At 41.6% G+C, this 15,388-nt stretch overlaps 1 protein-coding gene across 3 annotated transcripts in view; it reads right to left on the reverse strand.

The window, feature by feature from the left end:
* Positions 1–1,184: 1,184 nt before the first annotated feature.
* The window catches only part of Lancl2 (LanC like glutathione S-transferase 2), a 39,206-nt gene continuing 25,002 nt past the window's right edge, over positions 1,185–15,388 (reverse strand). For 2 of the 3 annotated variants that reach the window (XM_075955093.1, XM_075955094.1), the window contains 4 exons: positions 12,670–12,852; positions 7,483–7,659; positions 4,357–4,429; positions 1,185–3,509 (listed from right to left, as the gene is read on the reverse strand). In XM_075955093.1, the coding sequence (XP_075811208.1) occupies positions 3,415–3,509; positions 4,357–4,429; positions 7,483–7,659; positions 12,670–12,852 (528 nt within the window). In that variant the 3' untranslated portion in view covers positions 1,185–3,414. The remainder of the gene's footprint in view (positions 3,510–4,356; positions 4,430–7,482; positions 7,660–12,669; positions 12,853–15,388) is intronic. The other variant, XM_075955095.1, reaches the window with a different exon arrangement.

Here is a 15,388-nt window from a genome sequence, read left to right on the forward strand (position 1 = left end):
TCTTCTCCTGAATTTCTGTCACTTCATTTCAGATGAAAACATCAGTGACCAGGGTCAGCCCCATAGCTCTCACTACCTGTTTTTGAGGACATGCAGATGCCACAAGTTCTCTAATGATGTGGGAGTGTCATATATCAATCTGTTGATTTCATTGGTTAAGCAATAAAGAAACTGCTTGGCCCTCATAGGTTAAAACATAGGTGGGAGGAGTAGACAGAACAGAATTCTGGCAGAAAGAAGCTGAGTCGAGGAGTCGCCATGATTCTCCCACTCCAGGCAGACACAGGTTAAGATCATTCCTGGTAAGCCAGCTCGTGGGCTACACAGATTATAAGAAATGGGCTAGTCCGGGTGCGAGAGTTAGCCGAGAAAAGGCTAGATATAATGGGCCAAGCGGTGTTTAAAAGAATACAGTTTCTGTGTAATTATTTCGGGGCATAAGCTAGCCATGCGGGCGGCCGGGTGCCAGGAACGTAGCCCTGCCGCTCTTATTACTACACTCTAAGTGTTTGAACCAACCCCAGATTCAAGCAATATCACAGTCCTAGCTCTCTTCCTTGTGTCTGTGGATCAGGGTGCAAGATCTCAGCTACTGCTTGAGCACTTAGCTTGCCTGCCTGCCTGCCTGCTGTCATGCTTGCCATAATGGTCATAGACTCTAACCCCTAAAACCATGCACCCCAAATTAAATGTTTTATTTTATCCTTGGCCATGTGATTTGTTGCAGCAATAGAAAAGTAATCAAGACACTCATAATTCAGTTAAACCAGCACTGCATCCTGCTATAACTTCCATTCTTAAATGCTTCCTTTCTGAATCATGGAGCAACATTTCAGTCACTTGGTATATCCAGCCCCTCATTCTTCACCCCAGTCTTGCCTTTTAAATAATCGAGTAAGTCATATATAGCAATTGTCCCAGTCCTATGGTGGGAGAAGATGATGTGACCAGTTCTGGCTATGAAACATTCATGAAACACTCAGGGATTCGGGGAAGGGTTTGTCTTTCTCATGAACAGGACTGAAACCTCTGGCACTGTCACATGCCTCGCCACAGCCCGTGGATCTTTATAACTACCGAAGCTGGATTGTGACCAGGAGGAAAAGATCAGTATAGTCATAGCGTTTCCCACTTTCACGCTGTTGAACTGAGACAGAAAGGAGGAAATAGGAAGGCTCCATAAGTCCTCATCACAAAACTGTCTTTTATTAACAAAACCAAAGAACCCCAAGCACTTTTTGTGGACATTACCTTTTTCCCTCCAAATTTCAAAATGGTATTCTGTGTGTACATATTTTAAATTTTCCAACACATTTAGAATACAGTTGTTGACATAAAACAAGCCTAAGAAACAAAAGTGAGATGTTCTTAAATTAGATTTCATACATTTATAACTATCAAATGGTCATATTTGAGCCCTCGGTCCTGGTTTGCATGCCATTCCTCCTTGGCCTTATGGGACGGGGGCTGCAGCACAAGGGTGTGAGGAAGGAATCGGTGACATCGGTGACAGCGACGGAGATGCACGACTGTCGATACTAGTGGTGAGTGGGAACAAACAAAACCCCCCATTCATCCTGGGGGTATTTGAGTTTTCCCTCGGCAGGTTGGCCAGGAAGATACTAGTTATTTGTCAACCAGTTATGAGTAAACATAAAGGGGAGAGTCACCGCTGCTACTGTTGCCTTGAGGGCCCTTGGTCAGAGCCCTGTAAACTGCCACCTTGGTTCAGAAAAGGGCTTACTACACAGCCCCAGGGGCTTGCTTCATGAACTACACAATCCGGATCTCAGAGATTAGTTCTGCTGTGTATTATTTGTGTTGCAATGGGTAAGAGGATGAAAACTGTACGGTTCGGATGGGACTAGACAGCACGTGTCTAGTTCTGCAGAACAACTTCCCCTCAGCCTGTCTGGGATGGTTTGCCCTACCTTTAGGTAAGAAGGTGCTGGGCGGCCCTGAGAAGCCCATTATCGGGCTCAGGGAGATTAAAGGATAATCATGGGGATTTACATACATGGAACTAATCAACCCAAGGTGAACCAGAATAGTCACGTCTTAGAATGAAGAGATTTAGGAGGCATCACCTGGAAACTGAAGGCCAGATGTTTAGGGTACCAGTCCCACAAACAACGTTCAGCACTCAAAATGGTCCACGCGTGAAGAGGCCTTTTCTTGACGACTCACAATTCTTCCTACTTTATGAAAGGAGTAGTAACTAGGGCAAGTATTCAGGAAGTACTGAGGTCCAGACTGTTACACAATCCTGCCCACTTGTATCACAAACAACAACCAAACTCTGAAATTTATGTGACAGGATTATTAACCGTATGTGAATCCAACAAGATGTCCTTAAAAATAATGTAAAAATCACCCAGAAGCCGGGCGGTGGTGGCGCACGCCTTTACTCCCAGCACTTGGGAGGCAGAGGCAGGCGGATCTCTGTGAGTTCGAGACCAGCCTGGTCTACAAGAGCTAGTTCCAGGACAGGCTCCAAAACCACAAAGAAACCCTGTCTCGAGAAAAAAAAAAAATCACCCAGATAATATAATTGTCTTGGTTAGAATGTTTGTTCCTTGTGTGTATAAATTCAGCCTAGAATTTATCCCCTCAATTTGTATGAAAAATAAAGGATGTATTAAATTCATACCTTAATAAGTTACCAACATAAGAAATAAACTTTTGAAGGGCTATAGATGGATCTGGCTGGCATTCTCTACTCTGTTTTACAGGGATAAGCTGTACTGATAACAGGTGGGGGCTGTTTTGATCTGGGTGACTGTCTGAGGACTGCTAATAATTAATCACTAATTGTGTTGACCATAAGACACAAAGAGGGAAGCGGTGTCCCCTGCGCCTTCTCGAGCTGTACAGTGCATGCTGAGTTGCCCACTTTCCTTCTGCCTTTCTCTCCCACTCTTCTGAAAGCTGCCCGTGGAAAAGGCTAACACACTTTCCTCACAGGGTATCTAGATCTGCTCGCTGATGTTTCAGACACATCACACAACTGTTTCTTTGTTGATAGAGATGACACCCTACTTTAGATACTATGTACAAAAAGGTGTGGCTGTCGCCTTAAACACTCCCACATGCTCAGCTAAGAGGTCAGGTGATGAGTGTGACTCTTCTATCTAGTCAATTTACACCTATAGACAAGCACCAAGAAACATGCACACTACAGGGAGCCTAGAGAGGGAGAATTCGTATTTCACCATGAAGGGGAACGCTGCCACAAAGTGCTGACGTGTGGTTTCCATCGCTCATGCTCTAATTTGGGGGTCTTCGCAACAAAAGGGGCTGTGAGGGTTTTGTCCCCCTCCTTTTTTTTTCTCTTTACATTAGGTTCTGTGTCAGGCACTAATCAGTCCGGTGGATTTTGGTCCAATGGTATGTTAGTTGTCTTTTTGCACCATTTTAATCCTTCTGCAAAAAGCCAAGTTCAAATGCTGGAAACCGTGACGTCTCTGGTACCAAGATGTCAGAGAGAAAGTGAACAGCACCAGCCATACCTGCAAAGCAAAATGTGCATCTCTTAAGAACTGCATGGGCTAGTGAATAAAATAAAGTGACATTAATCCCTTCCTTCATCTACAGGGGCTATAAGGACATAAGGGAAAGTCCCATCATCAGTTGAAAGTGGCATCATTAGGAACAGCACTCATCAGGCAATTATACCATTCCTTATTAGTGTGTGTGTGTGTGTGTGTGTGTGTGTGTGTGTGTGTGTGTGTGTGAATTCAGGCATATGCCGTGTGAGTATGGACATCAGCAGACAACTTGAAGTGTCAGTCCTTGCCTTCCACCTTGTTTGAAACAGGGTTTCCATTTTCTATTGCACACACACCAATGTAGCTGATTGGCAAGATTCTGAGGTTCCTCCTGCCTCACGTCCCAATTACTCTTCAAAGTGATGGAATTATACACTTGAGCTATATACATCTACATGTCTGGATTCTGGGGATTCAAACTCAGATTCTCACACTTGTGTGACAAGCCAATTTACCTACTGCGCTATTTTCTCAACTCCATTATATTATGTTTATATTATAAATTTACCTACTGCGCTATTTTCTCAACTCCATTATATTATGTTTATATTATAAAATGCAGAAGAGGAAACTTATTATCCCCCTACCCAATAAGCCTTCCAGGCTTTGTCTGCCTATGTATTTCACAGAAGTTCCAAAGTTTTTGGAGATATTCACAGAACAAATGTAGGCAAGATAAACATGCTTACTATAATTTTGTTTTAGTTCTGAAGTGTTACTCAAGCAACATTGAATGTACTAATGCTTGTACTTAGAGCAGAAGAACCAAATATCCAAATGTAAGATTTTATTTTTAATACTCTCCTACCTTCAAAGAGGGAATACGGTCTGTCAGGAATGCGACACCCATGTGCTCCATAATCGAGGCACCACTCTGCAAACTAACAAGAAAGACAATCCTTTTTAAGAATAGAATTTCTTAAGAGGCAACAAATGGGACACTTGAACGAGTTTATAGGAACTGAATAGGGGGCTCAAGAGAGGCTCAGTGGTTAAGAGCATATAGTACTCTTCCAGAGGACCCTAGTTCAATTCTAAGCACCCACGCCAGGTGCTCACAAACACCTGAAACTCCAGTGTTAGTGGGAACTGACTCCTCTGCCATCTTCAGACATCTGCACTTACATGCACATTCCTATACATAGACACACACCAACACATAACTTACAAAAATAAATATTGAAACAAATCATTAAAGAGGGCAGTTTGAACCGTAGTGATTCTAGGGCTCTGAACTTTATTGTTTGAACAAAACCCCCTAGCAGGATGAGAGGTGGGGACCCTTCCTTGCCTGTTTCCTCTTCTGTAGGGTTGGAGAAATGGCTCAGTGGTTAAGAGCACTGCCTGCTCATTCCAAAGGTCCTGAGTTCAATTCCCAGCAACCACATGGTGGCCTACAACCATCTGTACTGAGATCTTGCGCTCTCTTGAGTTAGAGACCTGGTCAGTCGACCTTATCAACTTAGACTATGAAACCCAATATGGACAAGGATCACCATATATGGGCGCCCATGCATGCTTCAGCATTGCCAGGGCATAAATTTCATTTCCAAACTTTCAGGCCACATCTACCTTAAAACATTGTAGGGACACCTGGAGGAGAAAAGCAAAATTCAACAGCACCCTGCCTATTACTTCCAAGTGCTTGCTCCATCTGAATAAAAAATCCTGCCCTGAACTTGCCTTCAGACTTGGCTGCTGGCTCCCGCTGGCCTTGGTTACTTCTGGAGAACACACTCAGTGTGCTGCTTTTTCCTCCGTGTCTCTTTGCTGTCTTATAAACTGTTGCTGGAACAATTCTCCATTAGGGAAATACTTCGGCCCTTAGCTCTTTACTCTCTGGGCTTTGCATCCTTAATAAGCTAAGGCCTTCCTTCTTCTATCACAGACACTGCCTTGGTGTCTAACTCATCACTTCCCCACCAAGGACTTGACAAACACCAGTGTGGGAACTCAAGTTCCTCCTGATCCTTCCCACCCAGATCCATGGTGATGTTTCTAAAGAAGAGTCTCAACATGAATCCTCCATTTTCCAAACTGGTGTTCAGTGCTGTCTAGTTTTAAAAATCACCTGTGGGTCCCAAAAATCACTAGTAAGAGGGATTCTTTATTTAAATGGTCTAGAGTAGGTCACACTGGTCCTCAGGTGTAATCAGGGTTGAGAACTGCTCTGTGCACATGTGACTTCAAGTCATATTTAACACACCGCCCCCACCATGGCATCACACAGCACTGAGGTGCTCCCTCTCCAAGATACACTAAGATGCCCCCGACTCTGTGGCTTTGTGCTGGGTACTCTAAAGGAAAGTATCCCACTTCCCTAGGTTACTCCCTTCCTGACTCACTTGCAAAATATTATTGTTGAGGAAATAGGCCTCCCTATTTATGTAACCATCTAATATTAAAGTTACCCCTGCCTCTAGCTCCTGTTCTGCCCTGACCCCATGACCTAGCAATCATGAACTTTATATCTTTGGATGCTTCAAGCTCCAAGCCTCTGGGCAGGCAGTTTCCTCTCTCTACAATGTTCCCCATTCCCTTCTGCATAACTTCCAGCTGTCTTCCTGTTTTGGCTTACACACCACTTTCTGATCTTGCATAACCAGACTGGGTTCTGCCCTCTTACATGCTTCTACAGCACCCCATGATTAATCCGTGAATTGGGCACCCTACAGATATTCAAAAACAGAGAAGCCATTTTATTTGAGTTGACAAAAACAAACTAACAAAAACACCCTAAAACACAGGTGGTCACTGTCCAGATGGTATACAAATATGTTATCCATAATGCCTCTATCCGTCAATGTCCACTGCAAACATTTTGGTGTATTTTCTTCTATTGTTCAGTGTCTGTACATAATTGCACCATGTGAAACATGCATAGTAATAAAAATACAAGCAAGCATTTACACAAGTCTAGCTTCTTGCCACTCATGAAAATATACTGAAGCCATATTTGTTTCTATTTAGGGCCATGTGCTACTGTTGTACATATTCCAGAAGAGTAACCTAGACAAGGACGACCATGGAGCTTACATTTCACCAGTTTGAGCCAAGCAATAAGCAATACACTCAATGAATAACTGGAAGATTCTTCCATGTGGCAGTCTTAAAGATCCTGAAGAATGTCACAGTTAAACTAACCCTGGAGTGGCAAAGAGTTGCTCTGTAAATTGCAGAGGGAAGTACATTTTTGGCGAAGGAAACAGGTAATAACAGTTTAGAGTCCGTTACATTGAGAGGGAGGTGCAGTGAGGCAGTATGTCTGAAAGGGGCATAAGATGAGAAAAGGTAGGGAAACCGGCAAGGGCCAAGGCATGCAGGACTACGGAAACTTGGAGAGGAGTGTAGGTTTGTCACGCAGTCGAATGTGACACTAATGAAGGCTTTAACTAGGAACAGTTGTAGATAGTCTACATGTTACCTCATTTAATTCTTGAAACATCCTGGGTAGATAGGTAGTTGTTTTCTCTTCATTTTTTTCAAATAAAGAAATAGAGGCTTGAAGAATAAATGTACTTTAGGACAATAAAGCTTATATAAAAGCTGGGTATGACATCAAAGATCTATAACCTAGAACCTGGGAGGGGGAGCAGCAGGAAGATCAGAGTTCGTGATCATCTTTGGGAACAGCAAAACCAAAGCCCCTCTGCGCTAGCTCAGACTCTTCAAAAACAAACACATAAACGATGCTTATACACAGTACAGTAACTGACTAGGCAGTGTGATCCCCGAACTTCTGGTCTTCAGAGTAACCTTTATGTTTGCTGCCCTCATCTCAAAGATGGGGACAGAGGATCAAGGACAATGATGTGACAGAAGAAACAGGTTCAACCACAGATTGGGATGGACAGGCTCACGGAGGGAAGAGGAGTTACGCTGTTGGACTCTGTCCTGGGAAGTTACGGAGCTGCAGGGATAGAGGTGTCCTCACCTTGCAGGCTCGATAGAGGTACTTCTTATCCTGCGTAAGGTGGTAAAGGGACAAAAAGGAATAACCATTTCCGGAGGTTCCATGGCAGATTCCATAGCCTTTCCGGAGCAGACCTCGCTGCCAAATCACATCGCTGCACTCCATGGCCTCTTTCAAGTATTTTTCCTCTTTAAAAACCTAGAGAGGGAGAAAACAAAACAGTGTCAGCAAAATGTTTTCAATGAAGAACTAGAAAACCATTTCCCCCACAGATTAGAAAAGTATACAACATTAGGAAGACTGAACAAGCATTATGGTTAAGCAAACAGAAGAAGCTCTCCAGCCAGCCAAGTCCTGCTCATCCTTCTCCTCTAGGATGAGCAAACATAAAGGTTACTCTGAAGACTCCCAGTGAGTCCCCCACCCCATCCTCCTTAATCCACCAGATCTAGCTCTGGTCCCACATCCAGTGTTGAGGCCTGGTCTGGCACCCTGTGCCTGGATGGCGATTAAACTCTAAACTGGGCCTCTCCTCTCCACACATCCTGAGCACCTCCTCCAGACTTCTACTGGGCTTAGAAACTTCCCCGAGTCTGAGCTGAGCCCCACCTACTTCTGTTACCCCATTTGGGCATCAACACTAAATTGCTCCAAGACTGAACCCTAAACCCCATTCAACTGAAGACAATCTGACAAGTTGAGGTCAATGGAAAGAGAGATCCAAACATCAAGTCAACAAAGTACAGACACGATTTCCATGCCAAGAAACAGTACCAACAAAGTAACTTCAGATATCTAGGTCCCATTGCAATAGCACACGCCACATAAATAGACCATCACTGAAAACGCAGTCCTCTCTTAGTGATGTTCCTGAACAAATGCAACTCAGATGATACAGAAAACAAGATGTAAAACAGAAATGATACATATGAACAAGGAACTCAAAGAATATATGAACAAATACCAGAATAAAGACCAAAAACTGTGAATAGAATAACGAAAACAATACAAGATATGAAAACAGAACCTAATAAAGAGACTCTCAGAAGAGAGCCAAAATGAAATAATTCAGGAGAGTCTCATCCATAGATTGGATCAAACTGAAAAGAGAATATCAGGCTTTGAAGACAAAGGAGAGGAATTTGATCACTGAATCAAAGAAAATCTCAAGTCCAACAGAAAAAAAAAAAGAAACCATGAACAGGACATGAAAGAGCCGAACACTAAAAAACAAAACTGAAGCCGGACAGTGGTGGCGCACGCCTCTAATCCCAGCACTCGGGAGGCAGAGGCAGGCGGATCTCTGGGAGTTCGAGGCCAGCCTGGTCTACAAGAGCTAGTTCTAGAACAGGCTCCAAAAAACTATAGAGAAATCCTGTCTCAAAAAGCAAAAATAAACAAACAAAAAACCACAACAAAAAAAACTGAACCTACAAATAATAGGTATAGAAGGAGAAGAAATCCGGGTCAAAAGCAAAGAAAATATTTTCTACAAAATTATACAAAACTTGCCTCATCTAAAGAAAGAGATGCCTATTAAAGTTGAAGAGGCATACAAAATACCAAATAGACAGGACCAGAAAAGAAAGTAAGTCCCCATGTCATGCAACAGTCAAAACACTAAATTCATAGAATATAGGACATTGAAAACTAAGAAAGATCAAGTTACTTTAAAAGACTCCCCATCAGAATACCAGCTGGTTTTTGAAATGTCAATTTTTAAAATATCTTTGAGAAATTCGTATGTGTACTATATTTACACAATTTCTTCCTTTTCCCTTCCCTCTCAGTCCTTCCATGTCCCCCAAATTCATGACTTCTAAATTATTAATTATTATTGTTACAGCTGGGTGATGGTAGCACACTCCTTTAATCCCAGCACTTGGGAGGCAGAGGCAGATGGAGTCCATGGCCAGCCTAGTCTACAGAGTAAGTTCCAGGACAGCTAGGGCTACAAAGAGAAACCCTGTTTCAAGAAACCAATGTGTGTGTGTGTGTGTGTGTGTGTGTGTGTGTGTGTGTGTGTGTAATACACATATATGTATATAAAATTGTTACACACATACACATATATACATACATATATATCATTTAGTGTTGCTTGTATGTGTATGTTTAGGGCTGACTGATTGCTTTGGAGATCACCTATCTAGAGGCTCGTCCCTGGAGAAGACTGAATCTCCCTCACTAAGGTTAAGGGTGGGGCCTTGTGAAATGTCTGCATTCACAGTGGCATGTCAATTGGTATTGTCATTTTTCAGGTCTTATTTAGGAATCCATATTGTTGAGGTTTCATGGGTGCAGAATACCTATCACATATACAAGAAATTACCCTGCAGCAGAGCACATGTCCTGGTCCTTTAGCTCTCAAAGTCTTTTCACCACTACTTCATAGTGTTCTTCATAGTGTTCTGAGTGGTACATGAAAGGGTTGTATTGAGGATGTATCAGTTGCTGTTGGAAACCCCATAGAGAGTTGGTCTCTGAATTTTGACCAGTTGGGTCTTAATGGTCTTTGGCTACTGAAAAAAGGGTGCTTTGTTTTCATTTCCTTTTTTATTTTTAAATGAGATGAGAGCTACACTTCCCTGTGACTAGGTGGATAAGTATCTAGAATGTGGTTCCAAATGACACTGGTTTAGAGAAGTGGCAATAATAGGTTCTCCCTAGGGTCCCTGGGTAATACCAGTCCTGGATAGCAGACTAGTTTTACCATGTCATACATGAATTCCTTCCTGTGGTAATTTGAATAAGAATAATACATTCTCTGGAATTTGAATATTTGGTCTCCAGTTGGTGGTGCTGTCCTGTGAGGCTTGGGAGAAGTGGTGCGGCTGTGGAAAATACATCACTGGGCGTGGCCTTTGAGAGGGTTCTAAATCCATATGCCTTTCCTACTTCACTCTCTGCTTTCTACTTGCAATTTAAGATGTGAATCTCCAGGTTCTGCTCCAACACTATGACTCCTGATTGCTGCCATGTTCCCTTGCCATGATGAACTATAAGCCAAATAAACCATCGCTTCTATCAGTTGCCTCGGTCCTGGTGTTTTATACAACAGAAAAGTAAACTAACATAGAAGATACTGGTATCAGAATTGTGGGGGAATTGCTGTGAAGGACCTGACCATATTTGGTTTGTTTGGTTGGTTGGGTTTTTTTCAATGAATGATGAAATCTTTGGGACTTTGGATTAGAAAAGTGGTTCAATCTATAAGCAGGGCTTAATGGACCACCCTAGCAGGATCTGAAAGACCATGGAGAGAAAAGCAGACCGTAGCAGTAGGGCTCAGGAGGGAAGCAAGAACTTTAAATGTACTAGTATGTCTAGTATCATCTATCTATCTATTTACCTATCATCCATCCATCCATCCATCCATCCATAAATTTTCCTAGTATACTGGTTTTGATAGGATGGTTATTTTCACAATATTTAAATATTTACTCTGCCAATCTGTGAGTATAAGAGGTCTTTCCATCTTCTAATGTCTCCTCGATCTCTTTATTTAAAGATTTAAAGAATTCACTAGCGGGGTCTTTTACCTCCTTAGTTAGTTTTATTGCTACTTTTTCTTGTCTTTGTTTTCTTTTTCTTTTTTTTTTTTTTTGGCTATTGTGAATGGTATCACTTTCATGATCTCTTTCTCAATGTGTCTATAGCAAGTTGATTTTATATCCTGCCATTTTGCTACAAGTGTTGATCATTTCTGGAAGTTTCCCAGTGGAATCTTTGGGATCTCTTCTGTATAAGATCATGTCGTCTGTAAACAGGGATAGTTTGACTTCTTTTCTGACTTATGTCCCTTTACTCTCTTTATCTTGCTGCTGTAGCTGGTGATTCAAACACTATATTGAAAATAAGTGGAGACAGTGAACAGCCCTGCCGCAGTCCTGATTTTATTTATTTATATTATTTAAAGACAGATCTAAGTAGCCCTGGCTATCCTGGAATTTGCTATATAGACCAGACTGTCTTTGAACTCACAAAGATCTGCTGCCCTATGTTTCCCATGTACTGGGATAAAGGGAATATTCCATGCCCAGCCTTGTTCCAGGTTTTAAACTAAAGGATGCTGAAAGGAAAAAAAAAAAAAACAGTCTTCTTCAGGAAAGAGCACAGAAGTTGGTTATCCAGTGCAAATGGTCACCCCCAAAACACATTTACAAGTAATGTCATATAGAATGAACATATTGTATTTGTATATTAGGGAATAGATATAATATATACATGTAATGTGTATAATCTGTGTATATACACATATATGTAATATATACATATAACATAAAGCAATATATGTATATACAATATGTACGATAAACATATGTGTGTTGTGTGTGTATATATGTATATATTTATATTTAACAACTAAAGAAAAAGAGGCCATGAATTTGAAAGAAAGCTAGGGAATACATGGGAGAGACTGGAGGAAAGAAAGGGAAGTGGGGAAATAATATTATTTTATAATCTCAAAAAAATTTATATATATGTATACACAGAGAGAGAGAGATACATACATAACTTAAAAAATAAGTCAGATTTGTTAGCTTGTAATCCTGGTGCTGGGGAGACGGAGAAATGCTGATCCCTGGAGCTCACTGACCAGCCAGTCTAGCCCACTCAGTGTGTTCTAGGGCAGTGAGAAATTCAGAAAAAAATAAAACAAATGGTACTGGAGGAACCATATCCGAGGCTAACCACTGGCCCTTAAATACATGGACACAGATATGTACCTAAGCATACATGATCGCACAAGGTACACAAATACAAAACTAATTAAATTAAAAGGTAGAAAGTGAGGTGGGAGATATGGTTCAGAAGTTAAAGCACTTGCATAGCATGCGGCCTTGGGTTCAGCCCCCCAGAATCTGTGTGAAGGTGGCTGTGATAACACACATTCGTAATCTCAGTGCTCCATCAGGAAAAAGGAAGCAAGGGAAAGGAAATCCTCAGAAGCGCACAGGCCAGACAGCCTAGCATGCATAGCAGCAAAATGACAACAGTCCCTGCTCAAACATGATGGAAAGCGAAGACCAACACCCCAGGTTCCCCCTGACTTGGCACATGTGTGCCCACGTGAACATGGAGATGACACCCAAGGCCCTCTGAGCTTTACACACATGGCCCGGCACATGTACACTCACATCAGCACAGAATGCAAAATTTAAATCAGTATTCGGTGTACAAGCTGAACGATGCAGAGGCACTCACCTGATAGGCCTGCAGGAGCATGTGGATGACTCCCGGGGCACCATGGCACCAGTGCACCAATCGGTCTGTCTCATTGCTTAATGAGGACGGGTAATTTCCAGATCGGAATTTTTTGTGGCGCACATAATCAATACTAGGTTTCACCATTTCTGTTAAGGTTTCTTGGTCCACTTTTGCTTCTGGCTTTAAAGGCACAAAAGAAAACAATTTATCTTTCTGTTTTTTAACTACTGTAACATGGCTAATCTAATAAAGCATTAATTATTCATAACACTAAAGAAGATACAAAATTAGATACAATCTTTTGTTGTTTTTTTTTTCAGACATAGCTTTTTTGTTTGTTTCACTTCTTGGAAATCTTGAATGTATTAGTGTTCCAATGTGTTGAACTTTCTATTCTTTGACGAACTGAGGCCACCGCTTGAAATCAAGCCATCATCCAGAGGGGTGAGAAGAGCAGGGGACTCTAATGAACCCTGAATTATGAGAGTTTTGTGTGTGTGCTGTCTAATCTCTCATTTCCTTCCATGTGGCTTTTGCCTCCTCCAAAAGGCCAAGTACAACACACCTCTCAAATCTATCAACTGGCTTTTTCATTCTGGTCAAATTATTTCACCTCAATTTCTTTATAAGATAATCAGAATAATTAGCTCCTATTGAAAAGTATATGCCTATCTCCTTCATTCAGTAGTTTGTATAATAATGGTTATTACTCACTGAAAACATTCATTAGCTGTTACCTTGGAAAATGAATCAAGTTTGCATTATGGAACTCGGACTACAAACAGTTGGAAAATACTATTTTAAAAGGAACTCTTTCAGTTCGTTCTTTTTAAATAAAAGTAGTGAAATATAAAATATTCAAAGGGTTTCACAATACTATACAGATTCTCATCAAAAAATGGTGGCAATAAATTGCAAGTACGGCTAATTAGATGTCTTTTAGTGTGACAGATTACCAAGCCCTCACAAATCTGGGCTATTGATAAAGTCTGGGATAAAGAAGTCTCTGTCGGCATACATGGATCTCTGTGGGAAGGGGAAATAGACAAGAACTCCTGAGAAAACTGGGAGTGTGGGGAGAGGAGAAGGGAGGGTGGAAGGGGAGAGGAGGCAGGAGAAGGGAGGTGGGGAGGAGAACATGAGAGAACTAGATGGGGGAAGGACAGAAAGGGGGAGCAAGGAAAGAGATATCTTGATTGAGGGAGCCATGATAGTGCTAGCAAGAAACCTGGCACCAGGGAAAGTCCTAGGAATCCAGCTAAGGATGACCCCAGCTAAGACCCTAAGCAATAGTGGAGAGGGTACCTGAACTGGCCTTCCCCTGAAATTAGATTGACTACTTTAACTGTTATCATAGAAACTTCATTCAGCAACTGATGGAAACAGAGACAGAGAGCCAAGCTAGCACTAGGCTGAGCTCCCAGAGTCTAGTCAAAAAGAGGGAGGAGCAACGATATGAGCAAAAGGGTCAAAACCATGATGGGAACACCCACAAAAATACCTGAATTAAGCTAGTGGAAGCTCACAGACTCCAGACTGACAGCAGGGGAACCAGCGCAGGCCCAAACTAGGCCCTCTGGATGTGGGTGACAGTTGTGTGACCGGGGCAGTCTGTGGAGCCACTGGCAGCGGGACCAGGACTTAACCCTAGTGCTTGAACTGGGTTTTTGGAGCCCATTCTCTTTGCAGGGATAGCTTGCTCAGCCTAGATATAGGAGGGAGGGCTTGTCCCTGCCTCAAAGTGATGTGCCAGACTTTGTTGACTCCCCATTGGAAGGCCTCACCCTCCAAGTAGTGGATGGGGGGTGATGGGGTGGGTGGAAGGCGGGGTGAGCTGGAAGAGAGGAGAGAGTAGGAACTGGGGTTGGTATATAAAATAAAAATAAAAAATAAAAAAGAGAAGTCTCTGTCCATTGACTTAATTTTCATTTGATTCTTTGAACAAACTTCTAAATGAGGCATACATATTATTCAAGACTAAAGAGAAATATTGCTGTGAAATTGCTATTATCCTATTACTATTACATAAGATAATCTTATTTCCTTATCAAAAAAACTTTGTTAAGCATGGAGTAAAATGCAACTTAAAGAATATACTTGCTGGACTGGAGAGGGAGGGGGAGAAGAGTCGAGGGAAGGGGAGAAGGGTGGGAGGAGGGGGAGGGAAATGGGAGGCTGAGAGGAGGCGGAAACTTTTTTTTTCTTTTCTCAATAAAAAAAATAAAAATAAATAAAAAAAAGAATACATTTGCTTCTAAAATTTGTTAGGAAAGTTAGTTTAATATTAAAAAATATTTACATATTAGAAAACCTTTTATTTTCCTGAGATACAGAATGTGTTAGATATTTTTCTAACTATAGTTCATGATGTATATTTCAGAATACTAAATTATGCCTAGAAAAATTTATATCTAGCTAAAGTCTGAGGTGTGCATGCTTTAATTCTAACACTCAGAGGTGGAGCAGAAAGATCAAGGAAAGGTACAAGGCTATAACAGCTTACACAGGGAGGTCGAGGCTAGCCTTGCTACATGAGATCCTGTCTTAAAAAAATAAAATAAAATACATAATACAATGTTTAGAAAACTTATTATGCAAAAAAACCACCATTCCTTCTTGAGATACAAATGGCTTTCCTTTTTTAGTGATTTCCTCACTATTGCTAAATAACATGTAGACAGCTACGTCCTGGCCTACTGATTTTAGACGTCAGTGT

This window comes from Microtus pennsylvanicus, chromosome 21 (assembly GCF_037038515.1).
Source record: "Microtus pennsylvanicus isolate mMicPen1 chromosome 21, mMicPen1.hap1, whole genome shotgun sequence".
NCBI lineage: Eukaryota > Metazoa > Chordata > Mammalia > Rodentia > Cricetidae > Microtus > Microtus pennsylvanicus.